General features: G+C 40.6%; 1 protein-coding gene across 3 annotated transcripts in view; it reads left to right on the top strand.

Annotated features, from left to right (window-relative positions):
* The window catches only part of fgf13a (fibroblast growth factor 13a), a 199274-nt gene that overhangs the window by 81492 nt on the left and 97462 nt on the right, over positions 1 to 20320 (top strand). For all 3 annotated transcript variants that reach the window (XM_041796886.1, XM_041796887.1, XM_041796889.1), the window contains exon 3: positions 16644 to 16811. In XM_041796886.1, coding sequence (XP_041652820.1) covers positions 16644 to 16811 — 168 coding nt within the window. The remainder of the gene's footprint in view (positions 1 to 16643; positions 16812 to 20320) is intronic.

Below are 20320 nucleotides of genomic sequence, written 5' to 3'. Positions count from 1 at the left end.
CTGTGTTTTTTTTCCCATGATTCCCTTCTTATCATACAGCCTGCAGGTGCCTCAAAGAACCACTCAATACATCTCAACACATCAAGATTTGTCTGTATCATCTTTTCCTTACCAATATCAATCTTTGTCTGACAGTCAGAAATGTTCCAATACTTTTTTCCTTCACAATACTGATACCAAGATGTTGAGTATGGACTGACTGTACAGACTAACAACTTATTTTAGACCTATATTTCACTCAGACCATGGCTCAACAAATAAAATTATAATGTACAGCATCTCTGTGACCCTAAAGTTGTTTTTCTGCTGATTATTGAGTTTGATCATTTGAGAACACTAGTCACACTACTAGTTACATTACTTTTGCATTACTCCATGTCACCTGAGATCATCTGTAACCTAATTGCAAATAAAAAATACAGATTTTAACCTTACATATTCACCACAATGGCACTATTCCATTCCCTAAAAGGTGTAAGAATATGTGAGTAATGTCAACAACACAAGAAATTATATTCAAAAGTGGGACTCAGTGTTTATGTGTTCCCTGAGAAGAAAGTCAGCAGTCGAGTCTGTCATGCATTGTGATCAGTTAAGTTGTGTTAATAAAGTCTGCAACTATCTGGGATACATGTGACTGAATTTTGGCAATGATTGGTTTTTGGGAGGGGTAATTGTGCTGTTCCTTATGTCTGGGGGTTGAGAAGTGGAGGATCCCAAAAGTTTACATGGAGCCGTGTCGGCAGGAAAAAGCGCAAAGCTGTCGGCTTTAGCAACACCAGCTCGGATAATAACGGGACAGTTCTCATAGAAATTCACCAAAATGAATTAGCAGCAATGCATTTCAACTAGCAGTCATCAGTTCAGGAGTTTGGCTTTGTTGTTTTCCACACGAACATATCTGAGGGCAGGGGTGAGGAGTAGCTCCGCCTACTCCCTCAAACAAGGTATCCACAGTGCTATAGACAGAGCATGGCATCAGTGGAGGTCCACTATCCTCCATGAACTGCCATTAGATGATGCTTTCTGGCAACCAGCCCGTGTTCAAACCAGTTTAAGCAGAACCAAAAAGGGAGGACATGATGGACCTGTATTACTAAGTCTTTCCTGCTGTCCCAGTATTCCTTCTTCAGTTTCTTGAGTTTATTAATCATTTGGTCTGGTGTTCAGGTGAACCCAGCCTTCGCCATCTCTTCCGTGAGTTCGGCATATAACTTGCCCCACCTTGTTCTACTCTCTTACCTGGAATTTTGTCGATGCCCAGATTACAACCAAACATTCTGTCTCCCCTTCAGACCACCTTTTCTACATTTTCTGCTCGTCTCCACAACCTAGAAGGGGATACACCTACTGATGATGTTCTGGTTCCCAAGAAAGAACCAACTATTTTTGGTTCCAGCTGAGAACCAACTTTTCAGGTTCACAACCAATTTCTTCTTGGTTTTAACGCGCCAGCCAGTTCAAGATTAGATCAAGGAACCAGAACATGAAGCCCTGCCAGTCTGAAAGGCCTATCAGTCACTTAGTCAGTCAGTCACATACAGACCCATGTGTAGGGCTGACCCCGGTGGTCAGCCAAAAATCCTTATTCTAATAAGGAGGGCACACACATGATCTTCTGATCATCCTCTCTGCTCTTAAACACACAAAAAGTAACAGAACAGTTTTGAGTCATACTGGAACAGCCTCTCACAGAGAAAAACGTCAGAAACAAGGCTACAGTAAGTAACTTTTACTCCATCATATGTGCTGCCACAAGCCTTTTAATCTCAGCTTTTGTAGTTACCTGTTGCTGTTGTTAAAAATTGAGCTCTGGCTGCTTGGTAGGTGTCGGTATTATGCACTTATCTCGAGCCTCACTTGGGCTCTTGGGGTCTCTAGCTTCTAGCTTTGTGTTGCTGCCTTTGCAGATGTTTGGAAAGATTTAGTGCAGAATTCATAGCAGTTGAGAGTCGTTACTGACCTGGGCAAAGTTTTCAATTCACCGTCACATTCTTGTTTTTTGTGCAACAAATCCAAAGTGGTGTTATTATATCAACACTTATTTGGACTCCACTGACTCAAGCTAATGTGTCATGCATGTAAATCAGCGAGTGTTGCATGAACGTGCATTAAAGGGATGTTTGATTTGTTTTTTCCTTGCTCCCATTTTACACATAGTTGGAGGATATACAGTAAAGGCAGTAATGAGATTATTTTACTCTCAAAGTAATGTGATTACTAAAATAGATTCAGTGATGTGGTACCTTGTACCATGTTACTGCACACCCAGCAATGGTTATTTGTTATTACAGTATGCTGAAATCATATCAGAGGATTGGTAGGTTGCCTATTTGACCACCACTTTGGTGTGTTTGATTCACAGGGTCATGATGCACTTTTGGTCAGGGATAAGGAGAAGAGAAAATCTCTCTTCATGTTTATTTTCTAAATGGAGAAATAGAAAGACTGCAGATTCTCCCAGGCGCATTCATAGCTTCTTCTTTTACACACTGGGCATAAATGAATGGTTTTTGCACTGAGGGCATGGCTGGAGCCTTGACTTTGTTGTTAGTAATTACCAGCATTAGTGGAAATTGTTCCCTGTGCTCCTTTATGCATCATGCTCTCTTCATCCTAATGGAATTAGAGTCAGACTTAAGTGTGAATATATAAAGAAATGGTCATGCAGAAAATGTTACATTTTTTGACACTCAATTTTGCACTTTGCACCGTTTGATACAGGCTAGCAGTCCATTAAAAGAGGAGGGTAGAATGAGAGCTGAAATAAGTATGAAACTGCAGGTTATGATCAGTCAATGTCTTGATTACAAAAGGGTGAAATGTTTGTGCAAAGCTCACATTGCTCTATAGAGGCTCCAAAGGCAGAGGAACAAAGGATACAAGGGAGAACGATACAGAGAAAGAGAAAAAGAGAGGACAAACAATAAGCTCAGAGGGATGAAAGAGCATGCATAAAAACGCATCCTCGTTCCTGTTTCAAAGAAGAACCTCAAGTTCAACTCCACTCTTTTTCTCCTCTGCTGCCTGCAAGGTGACTTACAAGCAAATATTCCTTCTCCAGATAGAGCCACAGAGAAGCAAAGGCATCCCAGAAGACAATGTGCTAGATTCTGCTCCTTGTGAAACCCCACATTGAGGCCAGGACTATTTTTGTAACGCAAACCTCCGGCTGCAGACCCGTTTCTGTGCTTAATTCTGAGTCTAATTTGGTGAGTGTGCTATTCGTCAAGTCATGATGAATGTGCCCCACCTCCCTGATGGATACGAGCCATAACTTGAGTAGATTGTGCAGATTGCACCTCATATAGGGGATTGTGCTTCATTTATTTTGGACCTGGCAGTGCTTCGGTTGATTACGCACAACCTTGAACCCCATTTGAACGTGAGGCAGGTGGCATTTGCGGGCTTGTGTGTCACTTATGATGCTGTGTTCAGTCGTATCGATGCATCCACACTTGCCACCGCAGATAGTGGACCCACCATACTGTTGCTATAAAACCTGAATGTGTCATTCATAAGGGGCCTTAAATAGATGAGCAACTAACCGAGCGAGATACATCCCTCCCCTCCTCCTCCTATTTGTACCCATCCTCCTTACTATGAGATTTATTCCCGTCAGAGGAGCAAGGACATCCATTGCAGCCTGCCGAAGGTCCAGTGTGGCAACTTTGCTGCCCGTAGATCACCGGCTATCATGAACCTGAGTGACAGCTCACTTCGACTGGCTGCTCTGATAGAGAGCGAGGTCCCAGGCCCTGCTGTGTCATCCATCACGCATCCTCTCAATCCCTTATATGCGCTCTTCATCAAGGCTGTGGCGAGGATGGAGGAGACAGGCTGTAAAAGATTGTGCCCGTCCCCTCCTCTGTTCGTCCTCTTAGCCCTGCCGTCGCTCATTTTTATCGCTCTGGATGAGCGGGAGGTTAGCGGGCTCATTAATATGCAGAAGGCTGGAATAAGGAGTTTGTGGAAGTTCTAGGGAGTTTGGTTTTTGGCAAAAAAATGTCTACCTCTACTTTTAGATCAGTAGCTGATACAAGAAAGAACATATAAGTGAATATGAAGGAAGAACTGACTTCGAAGTGCATAAAAGTGTGTGCCAGGAAGTAGTTTAACACTGACGTCTTGCCAAGTAACCAGGAAAAGTGTCTTAAAAGCAGATTTGTACGCATGAAATAAGCACTTGAATGTTTGTCTAGGTTTTTTTTATTTTTGTACCTAAAAGGACATCTTTTTAAAAGCCTAGTTCAGTTACTTAGTTTTAAAGTCTCTTTACCAGGGTTACCCAAAGTGTGGGTCATGGCCCCCTGGTGGGCCCTGGAAGTATTACAGATGGGCTGTGAGATGTCATATGCGTCTTATATTTATACATATAAAACACACTTACACAGTTAAAGAATTTTACTTTCTTGACATCCATTTGTCATTGAGTTTGACTGATGTGCAGAACTGGTGTCACCGTTTGATTAGAGATGAATTAACTGGGGACTATTAAACATTCTAGCTTACTTCCTGGTTATTATTAGCCTTGCAAAGCAGATGGATACGCCCGTTTCCTTGCTTCTCACTGATGAATCCATCTTGCAAAGTTCCCATCTGAACCGTCTGGATCCGGTTAGAAAGTGATAGGACCAATCAGCGACGAGGGGCAGTACTTTCAGGCGCAGCAGAGTCGAGACGTAAACAAGCAGCAGCAAGAGCTGGTGCAGTTATGGAGGAAGAGATTAGCATGGATGCTGCTAAAGCGCCAGTTTTATCAGAACTTGACGACTTTTCTTTTTTAAAAGAAGAACAAAGAACAACAGTGAGTTGTTTTCTTTTCAAAAACAACGAAAGTTGAGTACTTACATGTCTATAGTCGCCATGTTTCACATTATTTGTCAGTAGCTGCGCATGTGCAGCTTGATAGCAGCTACGTCACGTGTTCCATGCTCTGATTGGCCCGTAGAGATGTGATAGACAGAACATTTACCCAATCATAATCCGAGTTTTTTTCAAATCCTCTGCCTTTTCTCAAACATTTCCTGCTGAAGCTTTCCCAGATGGATGTATGAGACACATCCATCTGGCGTGTCAGGTTGGTTATTATAACTTATCAGAACCTTTGGGGACATTAATGTTGCTAAGAAAATAGTCTGTCACAAAGCTGGCTATGTTAAGTAAGATAAATGACAAGAGAGTATAGGTGACTTTGCAGCTGCCTGATCAAAACAAAATAAGCAATAGGGGTTTGTTAGTTTTACTTTGGGACTCCAATAACTCTTTCCGAGTAATAATAATGTCTCTGAAAACAATGTTTGCTTTATGACTTTCCATATACAGTATGTAATGAAAATATGGAGATTAATACTCAGAGTCCCCCTTTCAGGTCTCAAACTGGGCTGCAGTATACAACCCCAATTCCAAAAAAGTTGGGGCACCATGTAAAATGTAAATAAAAACAGAATGCAGTGATTTTATCAGAGGATGAAACAGAGAAATTTTTACCATTTTACCATAATTTAAACAAAAGTCTGTAAATGTCTGAAGTCAAAAGAGCAGTTGGGAGTTAGGAGATGAATGTTGTCCCATTCTTGCAGGATTCTAGCTGCTTCTACAGCAAAGCCATGCTGATGTGGTGGGTATGTGGTGTAGCATTGTCTTACACATCTGTAAGGCTCTGACAGTGCCTTTCAGATGTGTAAGCTGCCCACACCATTGGTGCTAATGCAACAAGATTCCGCCAAAGAAAACAGTATTCATGGTTTCCAAAAAATAATTCGAAATTTTGATTAATTCGACCACAGAACAGTTTTCCATTTTGCCTCAGGAAAGACCCCTACCAGAATTATGAATCCTGTCTGTTTTCAACGCAGTGCTACCTGAGGGCTTGAGGGTCATGAGCATCCCTTACTAACAGAGATTTCTCCAGATTCTCTGAATCCTTTGATGATATTTTGAACAGTGGATGGTGGGATATTCAGTCTTTACAATTTTACATTGAGGATCATTTTTCTGAAACTGTTCCACAATTTTTAGATGCATTTTTTTTGCAAATTGGTACACCTCTGGTAATCTTTACTTTTGAGAGTCTCTGCCTCTCTAAAATGCTCCTTTTATACCCAGTCATGTCACTGACCTGTTATCAATAAACCTAGGTAGTTGCAGAATTCTTCTCCAGCTGTTTTTCACTAGTACCACTTATTTTTCCAGCCTTTTTAATTTTTCAAGCCCTACTGTTTTTGAGGTGTGTTGCTACCGTGAAATTCAAAATGAGCTAATATTTTTCCTGAAATGTTAAAATGTCTCAGTTTCAACATCTCATACATTGTAAAACATGGGTTTATGCAATGTGCATTTTAAATTTTATGCAGTGTACCAACTTTTTTGGAATTGGGGTTGCACTAAATTTAGGTAAAGACTGCTCTATACACAGCATTTAATAAAAACTTTGCTCCATCTATCCTGCGTCAACTGCAGCAGCAGCTCTGTGCCTCAGGAGCAGAGAATAGGATCACATTCCTAGAAGGAAACCTAGACCTCGGCTTTGCCGTTCCAGAGCTCCATTAAAGTTTCAGCAGGGCTGTGGTTTGCTTGGCGAGGGTCTGCGATAGATACTGTCTGTCTGTGGGCTTTCAGAACCTTCTGCTGCAGCAGAGGTGTTAGTGTTACAGGTTATCCTGAAGCCAGAAGGAGGCACACGGATACTGATAAGTCCCTCAGGAGGAACGGCATGTGGTGATTAATTGTACTGGGTGTGGGGCTCTGATTATTTGCAACCTCTGAGTGTGTATGTGTGTTTTATGGGGTGAACACACAAGGGAGGCTTGTGTCAGAAAAAAGCTGGCCCACTGGATAGTGGACGTGCGCTTGTTGGCATGTGAGAGTTTATTTTGGATCTGTCCTCAGAACTTGTGGCCCAGTTTGTGGGCACTGCTACAGGGCTACTTTTGAAAGACGGCGAAGAAAGCTAAGGCCTCTTTCAAAAATAAAGTTCAGCTGAATACAGCATCCTCCTGCTCCACCTTACCTGCACACATTGACTCCATATAGGAGCCTGTGTCAGTGTCTTATTAAAATCCCAGAGCTTTCTCAACAAGCAGAAAGCTAAGAAGTCATTTTACCATTCTGCATATGTCTTGTTCGTGCCAGTCAATCTCAGCTTGTTAATCACATGCAGACACCAATAACCGTTTCCAATTTGTCCAATCTGGTGTAGGAAGTTTGTTTGTTGGAGTGTGGGAGAGAAGTGTCAATCATCCTTTGTCAGCCTACTCCACATCATCATCAATCACCACCTCTCTCAGTTTGATTTATGCACAGCTCGGCCGAGTGCAAACAAAAGAACTCTTGGGCGGTTTTGAAGCTGTTTCTCCTCAAATCTTTATCTGACACCCAATGCAAGTCAGTCCAAGGTTCTGTTAATGACGATAACACTTCACACAGGAAAGCTCCCTTACAACTCTACAACCAATATAATAATGACCAGTGTTTGGTTTAGTAGGCATCAAGGTTATAATAGTGAAGGTTTTTCACAAGTCTTTGTTTTTGTTTTCACTTTCATTTCCAATTGTTTTCTAGTTTTTTCAGTTCTTACTGTTTGTTAAGTTTCCATTTTGCAAAAAAGCCTGGTTTTAGTTTAGTTCTTACTAGTTCTAGTTTTTATTAGGATATCCTAATGTTAAGGTTACTTAGCTAAAACTAACTAAATAACTAAAACTAAAATTTGAAAATCATTTTAGTTAACTGAAACAAAATAAAAACTAAACTCTACCAAGAAACAAAAACTGACTAAAACTGTAAAGTGCGCTTACAAAACTAACTAAAATAAAATAAATATAGAGACAAAATATCTTTAGTTTTAGTCTTTGACACAAGCATACTGACCTACACCTACACCCACGTCTGGGGAGGTTAAAATGGCCTGATTTGATTGGTTAAGTCTTCACACAGTGGTACTTTTTTGTCTGGAGTTGTATTGAAACATCATCTTTAAATAAATAAAATGATAAGTAAAGAGTAGCCTGTTTGAATATGTTTTTAAAAATGGATGATGTTCACTCAGCCCTGACATCTATCCGAAAAAAAAAATTAAAAACTAAAGGGAAGCATTTTTGCAAAATAACAACTAAACTGAACTAACAAACCAGCAGTAAAAACGAAGTAACACTAAACTGAAATTGAACATGGAGATTTAAAATGAAATAAAAATAAAACTAATGAAAAATCCAAAACTATTATAACCTTGGTATATCCTTAATATGCAGATGATGCTTGCTAGTGTTCATAGCAAGAAAGTGCACTTTTAGAAAGCTGATAGAAACTACCTGTAGCCATGAGAAGAGGATACTTTTGTCTGTTTTTCTACATTCAGTAGCTTGGAGTATGTGTTTGGAGAATAACCAAGACAAAAACAGGACTATTATTACATGTTTAGAAATCAGTGAAGAAGTTGGCCTGCCTGGAACTTAGCACATTTTGAGAAATATTTTATTAAAAAGACATATGATTGGCCGAATGGGCTAAACTAGGCTAACTCCATGCAAATGTTTATATGTATGTTCAATAACCCGTATTTATCTCATCATGCTATTCACAAACGTGTATAAAGATGTTTCGGGGTGCACCGGTAGTCGAGTGGTTAAGGCACGCACCATGTACATGGATGGCCCGGGTTCAAGTCCAGCCTGTGGCACCTTTTCCTGCATGTCTCTCCCCGCTCTCTTCCCTTTTTCCGAGCCTATCCACTGTCCACTGCATACTCCTGCCAAATGCAGTATGCAGTATGTATTGTCCACTGCGTACTGCGTTCGACACTAGTATGCAGTATGACTGCCAGTTGGACGTTATTGTGTAGTATGCTTGGCCCGGTTTAGCTGGTTTCCGGTATACAGAAGCACGTCATACCCTGGTCAATTGCAAACAACGCTACAGAGTTTCCATTCATTTACATACAGAAAAAATCTGGGAAGTGTTTTTATTTGATTTTTGGGGATTTTTATAGCCGTTGTTTTTAGCTTAGCATATACAGTGCAGTGAAAGGACACACTTTGCCAGCACCTTTCCGGCCGTTAAAAGCCGTAACAGCAAAACAAAAACAACAGTGACCTTATTACAACTTAATTCGCTATAGTACATATTAAAAAGGTAAAGATAAAAAGTAATGGCACTTCCATTTGTAACCGTTAGCCCCTCCGTTGAAAGTTTCGCTGCTCCCCACCATTACGAACTCTGACCCAGCGCTTTGCATTGTGGGTAACAGTAGGCGAAGCAGACTGGTCTCGATGCATATTGTGAAATTTTCCCGAATCAGTACGTCATCTGGGTATTTTTGGCATACTGTCACTTTCGCATTTGTTCGCATACTGCATGCTGCATGCTACATTTTGGGCAAATCAATACGCACTGCTAGTATAGTAGGGGAATTTGAAAACAGCCTAAGTCTTGTGGCTGAGTCACAGAACGAAGTCTGTAGCTTCCAGAACTTTTCACATGACTAAAATCACAGATGTGAGGGACAGAGGTTTAGTTCTGCCTTATAAATAAGAATAAGCCAATGATTTTGTCTTCAGGTGGCCAATGAAGGCCAAGCAACTTGATCATACAGAATACAATGATGAGGTGAGGACTTAATATAAATTCATTATAAGCCTCAGAGCCCCATGGTACACAATATCTAAAGATTTAAGGCACTGGGACGCATGCATGTATAAAACACCATTGTAATCAATCAGAGGCTTAAATTAGCCCAGTAGGCCTTGAGCTAATGATGACCTTTGATCAGCTGGAAAAAGTATAAACAGTGCCAACCTCATTGCTTTAGTGTTGTTCATCACAAACATGCCTCCAGTGTCCTGCTCTTACTCAGAAACGTCCCATACAAAAAGCCATTGAGACCAACTAGACAACTAGGCAGGATAATCTTAATATTTTTGGTTTTATCTGTCAAACTATGTCTACATCCAGATACTGATACTCTCCCTTACATTTCCTCATGGGCAGAATTCGAATGTTCTGGTTTTCATTACTCTGGAGTTTTATCATACATCCAATACTATTCTGAAAAGAAGTCAAAGCAGACTCAGTCTGTGTTTAGAATTCTGATGTGAGTAAAATATTTAAATTGTCTTCCTGTCTGACAGTTTCCATTGTGTTTAGCAAAGTCCATAACATTCAGTTTCTCTGCAGCCATGCAGCTCTCATACCATCTGCTTTAACTATGTGGAGTTTAAACTCCTGCTAATTGAGCTCTCAGCCTATAGTAGCACTGACAGTTGTGAAGTGCTACGTCCCACACTCTGGTATCGGCTGATTCAGACCGGGTGCGTGGCAGCAATGTAACAGCTGTGTCACAGCTTATTTCCATTTCATGTGCATGTTAAAAGTGAGAGCTCTCAAATTGCTAGAGTGAGCAGAGCATCTCATCGACATGCTCACTAAAATCTGGTGCAGGGGTTGCCAAATGAGAGGTTTGAGCCAAAATCCCCAAAAGCATCACGTATTGCCATAACATTTACATAGATTTTAAAAAATCCCTTATGACTTTTGTACTATTTTATATTCCTTTGTTGAACTACTATCTCATTCAAATATTTAACAACAGGGCTTTAATTTTGTAGTTATATGCAAAGCCACCCATACAGGGGGGTAGAGGGACAGTTTTCTAAGGGCCAGGCAAACTGGGAGCATTAGAGGCCAGGAAAATCATGGTCTATTGCAAAGTTAACCTGTGATAACCATATTTTATATAGTGCACATAGGATGGCAGAAAATGACAAAAAAGGAACTGACACAACTTTGAGGGAGAATAATTTAATAAGCAATAAGGCAAAATCCATCCATTCATCTTCTATACCACTTACCCCGCTTGGGGTCGCGGAGGGGCTGGAGCCTATCCCAGCCGTCATTGGGCGGGGTACACCCTGGACTGGTCACCAGTCAATCACAGGGCTGACATATAGAGACAGACATCCAGGCATGCTCACATTCACACCTACTGCAAATTTAGAGTGCTCAGTTAACCTAATGAGCATGTTTTTTTGGTGGGGGGAGGAAGCTGGAGTACCCAGACATGCACGGAGAAAACATGCAAACTTCGCACAGAAAGGCTCTGACTGGGAAGCGAACATGGTACCTTCTTGCTGTGAGGCAACAGTACTAACACCTGTGCCGCTGTGCAGCCCAATAAGGCAAAATGGGATATATAAATGCAAAAATTGTGGAAAAATGGTGAAAAGCGGTTAAAAAGTGGCAAAAATTGGACAAAGAGCAAATTGGCATAAATGGGTTAAAGAAGAAGAAATGGGTGGAAAAAGGGGTAAAAGGTTGCAACAATTGGCAGAAAAGAAAAAATGGGTTAAAAAGAGGCCAAATAAGCTAAAACATTGGGTAAAAGGGGATTAAAAGTTGGCATAAATAAAAAAATTCAACATTAGAACCCAATAGCTTACAGACTTTCCAGCTCCAAAATAAAGTTACTGTCAGCCAGGATGCTAGCACCAGTGCTACTGTTCCAACACTTGTATATGTCATTAATAAATCATGATTTGAGAGGGCTTATTCCCTGGGTTTCCCTGGGGCACAGCCAATTCTGTAGGCAGGCCTAATATGGAACATATTTTGATACACAGTACCTAAAGATACAGGCTGGGTTTTAATGAGTGGATTAAACTGTTGACTACAAATGTTTGGTCTAAAAAATGCTGAAAACAAACCTAATTATGATAAAAGTGGTTAAATTAGCGTGAAAAGTAAAATACAGTTACCAAATTAAAGTTGAGCTCTGTCATGTCTTATTTTATACTTCTGTCTAGTCATGAGCTAAGGTTACTTTATTTCCACTTTAGATAAAAAAGACTTTAATTTTGATAGAAAAACTGGGACCTCGATTGAAAACTTAGTCGCCAACTTAATCACAAAAATGCAATGGAGTGAATGTGAAGAGCAAAAATGAAAGTCAAAGTTTTGATGTTAAGTAGCACCTGTGGAGACATTAAGACATTGTTGGAGTGTTTTGGGCTTTGAAATAAACCATAAAGAGTTCAGCTGTAGAGTCAACAAATGCTTCGTTTTGAGACGTCTGTCCAGTTTGTTTAGAACTAAGCTTTCACTACTGAGCACCCCCCACTGGCCTCTGCTCTGCATTTCCTAAGGCTTTGGTGAAGACAATGTTTATGAACTTGTCTTTAAATTTTTGCCTTTACATCATGGACAGTGACATTTTAACAGTAAATCAGAGGCAGGTACTGCTAGCTCTCTCCCTTGCTCCGTCAAGCCAGACAGCTGCGTGCAGGTGTCACTCAGGGTCGCATGAAGACGAGGAAGAGGAGGGAGTGAGAGAGATGGCTCCTCACACAGCATGTGCACCAAAAAGAACATCATTTTTACTTTAGTCAGGAAATGAATTCTGTTATTTTTTGACTTTTACTCTGCAAATTGGCCCCCCAAATAAAAACAGGCCTATGACCCATTTTGGGCATTGACCTTAAGTTTAGGTGAGGTTGATCTAGAGCAGTGCTTCCCAAAGTGTGAAGGAAGCAGTGCAGGTGGACCACCAGATGCCTCTTTCCTCATATTTCAAGCACTAACATGATTTTGAAAATTAAAGTCCAGTTTAAAATGATCATGAAGTAGTAAGAAGGAACAAACCACAGCTGGATGATTTTCACTGACTTGTTGACTTTTTAAAATTTATTTTGTTTGATGTATTGAACAGAGTGTTGGGTTTGTCTGGTGCTAAATTAACTGGTGACACTCCGTTTAACCTTCAACAAATGCTGCATTAACATTACTAGAAAGTGTTTATGGAATAAATTGAAGAGATTAATATTAGAAAAGAATATACTGGTGAATTTGCTCTGTTTAAACAAAATACTGGTGGCTCATAATAGAACTTAATGACTATACCAACACTTTCCTGTGGCATGAATGCCTTTAAACCAGGCACTTTCTTTGAAACCCTCTGTTTAGGAAATAAGATTAAGGATGTCAATAATTTTATCGTCATGTCACGAGTGAATGAAGATTTTAGTGGGCCCAAGAAAATTTTCAGATTCCAAGTCCACAAAATGTGTCACAGGCATGATAGATTTTGTTTTTTGTTTTGTGCTTTTCAAAGTAAAAGCCCACTTTGTCAAGGAGATGCGGCTTATATGCACCTGGTCTGAAAGCCATGATGAAGTGAGCCAGGATTGATAAATGCTACAGGAACCACACAGCCAACATGCCCCAATCTGAAACAGGTGTAACAATTTTCGTAGCGCTGTGCTTTCTTATTCAACGGGTCACTTTTAAAATCTTTTATAAAGGATCAAACCTGCACTACATAAAGTTAATGGTATGCCTTTTAATGAATGATTAGGACTGCATCACTATATATCCCAGCATGCTTTGAGGAGCTGCTTGCAATACACAATGAATGGAGCAATTTTTTAATTGCATCAGGTCATGTGTAATCTTGCAAAGCAGATGGACTGACCAAATCCTGTGTTCGTGACCAGGAAGATCCATGGAGCCGGCCTTGCAAAGCTCCAATGTAAAACGATTGTGCCAAGTCTGAGAACGGACCGGACCAATCAGCTTCGTTTGAGGAGAACAAGCTAAAGGTGGGGGTTTAGTTGTACTGGAAGCTGGTAGTAATGGCTGTTGCTGGTAAAGTGATTAGAAAAGAGAGAGAAAAAAAAAAAGGTAACGCGATTAGCTCAGATGTAGCCATGACAGTTTTATCAGAACTGGAGCATGTATTTTATTAAAGAACAGCACTGAAAGCTTCTCATAACAGAAAAATGTTTTTGCTCCTCTCCCAACCTGCTTCAGGGTTCAGTTGTACTGTATGCTGGTAGCTGCTGGTGGAGCTCAGATGTAGCCACAGTGGCTCCTAACTCAGCAATATTTCTTTATCAAAAAAATAATGATAATAATAAAGAGCAAAGAATTGCACAGAAAGCTTTTTTTTTTTGGCAGTACAAATTTTTTTGGCTCTTGCTACTTTGGCATGAGTTTTGATAGTTATGCTGGGCTAGTTATGCTACAAGACAGAGGCAATGATTGCCACTGGTGGAGCTAGTTCAGATGTAGCTTTAGCAACAGTTTTCATCACATCTGTACAGCATTTATGCATCAAAATAGTAGCAGAGAACCACACTGAGAGCCTTTCATGGCAAAGAAGATGTTTTTGCACTTCTCCCTACTGGCCTTGGCATAAGTTATATCCACCAACAAGCTACGCTGTTAATAAATTATAACATGCCTTACTGTCAAGCTCAGGTTACTACAAGAGCTCTGTATGTCTACAACCACATTTTGTCTTATCTCTCTGATTGGCCCGTACTGAATGTGACAGACAGAGCTTGTGTCCAATCACCCCTGGAGATTTTATAAAAGTCCTGCCTTTCACAAACAGTTTGTACTGGAGGTTTCCCAGATGAATATGAAATATTTGGAATCATGAAACAGTCTATAGGGTGTGTCAAGTTAAATCATTTGCACAGTGGGTGATGGTGGTGACTGCACTTCAGGACAGCACATATTTCAGCATTTTATATTGGTATATTTGGCGTATAAGATGCGACCAACTTTAAGGTACAAAGCTATGAAAATTCATCTTAAACACCAGGTTTTTCTGTAGCATTTATCAATTCACTTTCACTTTTTTACATGTGTGTAATACAGTGTTGAGTACCTTCTGTCTTAAAAAGTTAATCAAATAGCTAAAGGACCTGTTTAATTCTAATGCATGTGGTGGTCTTTTTTCCTCTATTTTTGTCAGTGTTTGAGACACAAATGAAGAGGAACGTGCATGTGTAGGTGTTCCTCTTGAACACATTTCACACTGTGTGTGAACATTCAGTACATGAGAGCTGGGGTGTAGGAGTTGCTCTACATAATATTAAGTTTTATATTTAGTAGTTTGTTGTAGTCTTACTGGGAGAGTGGATCATGTAATCCATTCAGCTTTCCGAACAAAGATTGTGATAGCATTTTGAGAGAAGCAGATGTTTGTAAAGAACAGCTGTGAAAATGCTTCATGAGTTACATGTGTGAATTTTCATCACTGTCTACTTCCTCTTGTGGGTCTTGCTGAACTACAAAATAATTATGTGACTCACACATGTCATTAGAAGAGGGCAGATTAAGCACTGTGGTGGCTTGACACTGGCTACTTATCAATATCCTTCTTTCAAGCCATTTTCATTAAGTGGTAAATGTGTCACTGAGAGGCATGGCGATGAAATCCATTAGGAAAAGAAGATGCAATTTATTTGGGGCTGATTTTGTTGTAGCTAATCCATCAACATAAAGAAAATAGGTCAGTGATCGAAGCCAAGCAGGGACTGTGCCCAGAAGAGGACAGATGCTATGGAGCCAATGCAGATGTACAGAAACACAGGGCTTTTCACAGGATCGCAGGAGAGAATTCCTCTACGCATATGATATTATAGTCTCTCTGTAATGTCACTTAGTAAGCATGACTCCATAACAGCAAACCTGTTATCTCCAGTGTGACCTGGAGGCCTGTGCATGCCTTTGCATCTGCTTGCCTGCTCTTTAATAAACATTGATGTAGGGTGGTATTATCACCCACTAGGCGACCCCACTTACTGGGAACATACAGTAGCAGATTGCACACTGGTTTTCCAAGCAGGGACTTTACCAAAAAGACGACATATGCAATGGAGCCAATGCAGACAGACAGAAACAAAGGGCTTTTCACAGGATACCAGTAGAGAATTCCTCTATGCAGACGATATTATAGTGTCTCTGTAATGTTACTTACAATAAGCATGACTCCATAACAGCAAACCTTTCATTTCCAATATGACCTGGAGGCCTGTGCATGCCTTTGCATCTGCTTGCCTGCTTTTTCAGTAGAGAGGTTGATGTAGGAGGGCTATTAGGTGACCCCAGTTCCAGTGATTCTGATCAGGAAGTAGCAGATAGCAAATTTGTCTTGCAAGCAGGGACTGTACCCAGAAGAGGACAGATGCTATGGAACCAATGCAGACAGACAGAAACACAGGGCTTTTCACAGGAGCCCAGTAGAATTTTCCTCTATGCAGATGATACTATAGTTTCTCTGTAATGTCACTTAGTAAGCATGACTGTATGACAGCAAACCTGTTATCTCCAGTGTGACCTGGAGGCCTGTGCATGCCTTTGCATCTGCTTGCCTGACCTTAAAGCAAATGGAGTGGATATGCATTGATGTAGGGGGGCATTATCACCCAATAGGTGACCCCACTGATTGAGAACATACGGTAGCAGATTGCACGCTTGTCTTGCAGCCTTTTACTCCTCATTCAAGTGCAGCTGCTCTGAGCTCTGTGCTTGTAAAAATCCTGCCATAACACTGATATTGAACACTGAACTGTTTTGTTTTCTTTGTGTTGTTTTTTCCTTTTCAGCATCTGAGGATATATTTAATTTGAGTTATTATTAGCCTTGATGTTCTTGATGTATTTCTTTCTTTCCCTTCTCTGTCCCTCTCTCTTCCCTAAAGTGCTAAAGTGTTAAAAATATCTGTGTTGCTAATGTGTCATGTATTTTCATTTGCCTGTGTTTCTGCCTTGTGATTTTTGCTGTTGTTGTTGTTTTTTCTTTTTGATTTCCACGTGTGGTGATGCTTTCTAACCCCAGTTCATTCTGTTATGGCACCACCACAGTCCAGGATGACGCTGCCCCAGGTACCCAGGAGTACATTATGTTACGGCAGGACTCCATCCACTCTGCGGATATAAGGAGTAAAGGGTCCCCCTTTCGTGCTAAGTGTCACGAAATCTTCTGCTGCCCACTGAAGCAAGCCGTCCACAAAGAGAGCGCAGAGCCCGAAGGTTTGTTTCGCACCCCCTCCTTGTTTTTTTTTTTTTTTTTTTTGATTTGCCGCTGCTCCCTCCCTCTCTGCCCACTCTTCATCTTGTCTCCCCCTCCCTCTCTCATATTCTGTGTGAACTGATAGTTCTCCACCCCCTTCAAACTAACTTCTCTTTCATTCCTGTCCCATTTTTTAAGAGAGCATCTGGTGTGTTTGTGCATGAGAGTGTTAGTGGAGCGCAGTGTAAGACTGAGTGCTCAGGGCATGTTTGCTTGCAGAGAACCCGTAGGAGGGCATCTCTCCCTGGACACCCTCTGTTCCCCTCCGGTGTACGAGTCTGTCTGTGCACCCCTTACGTTTGAACTGACGAGCATAGCATCTGTAGCTCCTGCCCACCCTCTCCCCTCCCATCCCTCCCTAAACCATTAACTCGGTCATTGCCACCCTGAGGCTCACGCACAGACCAAAACAAAAAAGAAAAAGGGGGTTATATATGGAGGCAGCTGCCGCCCTAATGAGTTCAATGACTCTGCAATTTCGTCGTGTGTGCTTCCACCTCAACTGGCCTCATAGTGGAAAAAAGACTCTTTTATCTTTGCTGTCCTCAAGCTTATGTGAGATTGAATGTTTCATATTCATGACTAAACAGCGATCTACTCAGCTGCAGACTGCAAGTCAGCAATCCCCCTCCTCCCTCCTCCTTCTTGTTCCCTATGTGCTTCCTTTGCTTCTGCCTGTGGCTCCATGGGTCTCTTTGGCTGCAGCCTACCCACTTTTCCTTCCTTCCTTCCCTAAAACTTATCTATTTCTGCAACCTTATTTCATCTTTTCCCCTTACTTCTGTTTCCTTTCTCCCCTTTAGTGCTTGCTGCAGCATGAGGATACGCCTGCATTTGTTATCAGTCTTTTTACACTCAGGACATGCAGTAAAGTACAAAAAAATAAGAGGGAAAATCCCTTCAAGCATGCTCCCATACTCTGCACTGTCTGGTTCTCAGGCTGTCTGACTGCCTCATTTATCATGTCTCCTTCAATAGAGTGCTAAGATTGTAGAAATTGCTTTCCTTTTCAGACTCCCTCATAGGTAAGATATGAATTATCTCACCATTGACATGTTTTTCCACCATGTGCTGCTTTGTCTCCCGTTGAATCTAAAACGGGGTCATGTTCAGTGTCTTATTTCCACACTTAGATATCAGTTAACCTGTTGAGAGTGTCTGTGTAGCTGCGCTTATCCTTGCGGGGAGAGAGAGAGAGATAAAGACGCAGAATACTAGCGGCGGTCTGGCTCCAGAAGTACAGATGTATTATTCAGTTTGGCTGCAGCTCCAGTTGGACGTGACTGAATTTACAAAGGAAGGAGGGGAGACGTGGAGCTGTTACGTAAGCTGTTCACGAGGAGGACGTCATTAATGTTGATGTATGATGCGGTTGGGAACCGTTTACAGCCTGCTGCACACATGGTTGTACAGAAACACAAAAGCTGCTGTGCAGATGTGCCAGCTGATTCCTGGCACGATAACCCCAGAGCACCTGGGACAGTTTGGTTCTTTATTTACAGCACTATGTGCTGCTTTGGATTCAGTTTTATGCTTTAATGTTATTTAATTTATAGTGAAAACAAAAATGTTGAAAGACATCTGAATAGGACAGTCAAATTGTTACCATGGCAACAATCTTCCAACTGCTTTATGTTGCACTCATTTGATTTCCATGGATTTATATGGATCCTAGATTGTAGAGCACATGCTGATTGAGTCACGGCGGATTGCAGCACAGACTGTTTGGTCATGCTCTGGATTGTTGTGTATTTACCGTCATAGTTGGGCTGTAGTTATTGATTCTTTTTGTAACCAAGTATTCTGCCCATTAATCAAGTAATCTAATAAGAAATACTGCATGATCAGCCATTTTAAAACAATCTCTTCTGTCTTATCCAAGCGCTTTTTATTGTTCTTACTCTTGTGTTTTCTGTTTTCTGTTATGTTACATCTCTTTTAAAGTACAGTATGGCTATTTTTAAAGTGCGATATGGTCTATTATCTTTTGCAGAACAGCTGGTGCACTATGACTTGATAACCATGTGCAGTTTCTCTGTTTTTATTTAAAACGTTATTTTTACACTGTAGATTGCATTGAATGCACTAGACTTTCAGAGCTTTATTTGTTTTATTTATTATTCTTTTATATGTTCTCCTTGTTTTTAAGTTACATTGCAAAGCAGATTGATTTCCCAGACTCCATGTCTGTCATCAGGCAAATCCATCTTGAAAAGCTCCAATCTAAAAAGTTTGTGCCAAACCGGACAGTGTTCACACCAATCAGTATGAGGAGAACAAGGAAAAACTATGGCTGAGGTTAAGTTATACGAGCCATTTGCAATGGCTGCCTCCAGTGCGGTGATTAATTCAGGTGTAGCTGCAACATAGTTTTAGTTTTATCAGAACTGGACCAAATTTTTATGTGAAAAAAAGAGTATTAACAGCACTAAAAGCTTTCAACGATGGAAAAGGTGTTTCCACTCTTCTGCCGACCTGCTTCAGCATGAGTGTGTGAGTGTGTGAGTGTGGTTAGTCATTGCACATTGTACAAATTTTGTTGTACAACGTGCAATGACTGAAAGGTATTCTATTCTGTTATTATTCAAGAGAAATGGTAATAGACAAATGAGAAAAGGAGATCTCTTAACTGTTCGTAATCCCGCTCTTGCCTGCTCACACAGCGTGTACAATCCACTCTTAATCTATGTAAAATATTCAGAATAACAGACAGTGTGTTTAATTAAAGGCAATATTGATATACTCACTTAACCACCACCCTGATTAAGTTTACAGCAACCACAACCACATCCTTGTCATGTGAAACAGTGCCACACATGGATAAAAAAGCAGCTGGGAGTCTCAGACTGATTTAACTTGACATAGTAATAGCGATGTCAAAGTAATATTTACCAACCTTCATTACAAATCATTCATCATCATCTATTTTAAAGCCTTACAGAGGTGGAATTTGTTCCTGATCTCTGGAAAGTTTGTGCGTCAGTAGACAAATCTTTACTCTATTTATGCCTTGCTATTACCGTCTTCTAGCACCATGTGATTTCCATACAAATCGACCTTAATGCTTAATGCTTGATTCAGGCCGTAACAGCTCAGTTTGGACAGCTTTCACTTTGGTCTGAGCCTGGTTTTGGAATACTACATATGTTTCAAAATTATTGTTGGAACCAAATCTATAACCAAAAAAAACTACAAATCTTCAGTCACATTTCTAAGCTGTCATAAGCAATGGGGATGGTTGACTGAATTATATATTCAAATTTAAAGCTTGGCAGACACTGAAGTTTGTTTAAGAGCAACTTGCAGTCTGGAGACGATGGATCTAATGTAGCTGAAGGGAGTTATGCAATTTAAATTTTTGTCTAACATTATTAAACAGAGATCATACTGATGGTCTTGTAAATAAAGAGGAAGAAAATATGGATTTGTATGCATACTAGGTCCAGGACCACAGGCTTGTAATTATAAC

This window comes from Cheilinus undulatus, linkage group 10 (assembly GCF_018320785.1).
Source record: "Cheilinus undulatus linkage group 10, ASM1832078v1, whole genome shotgun sequence".
In the NCBI taxonomy this organism is placed as follows: Eukaryota; Metazoa; Chordata; class Actinopteri; order Labriformes; family Labridae; genus Cheilinus; species Cheilinus undulatus.
This window is presented reverse-complemented; position numbering and strand designations above follow the sequence as displayed.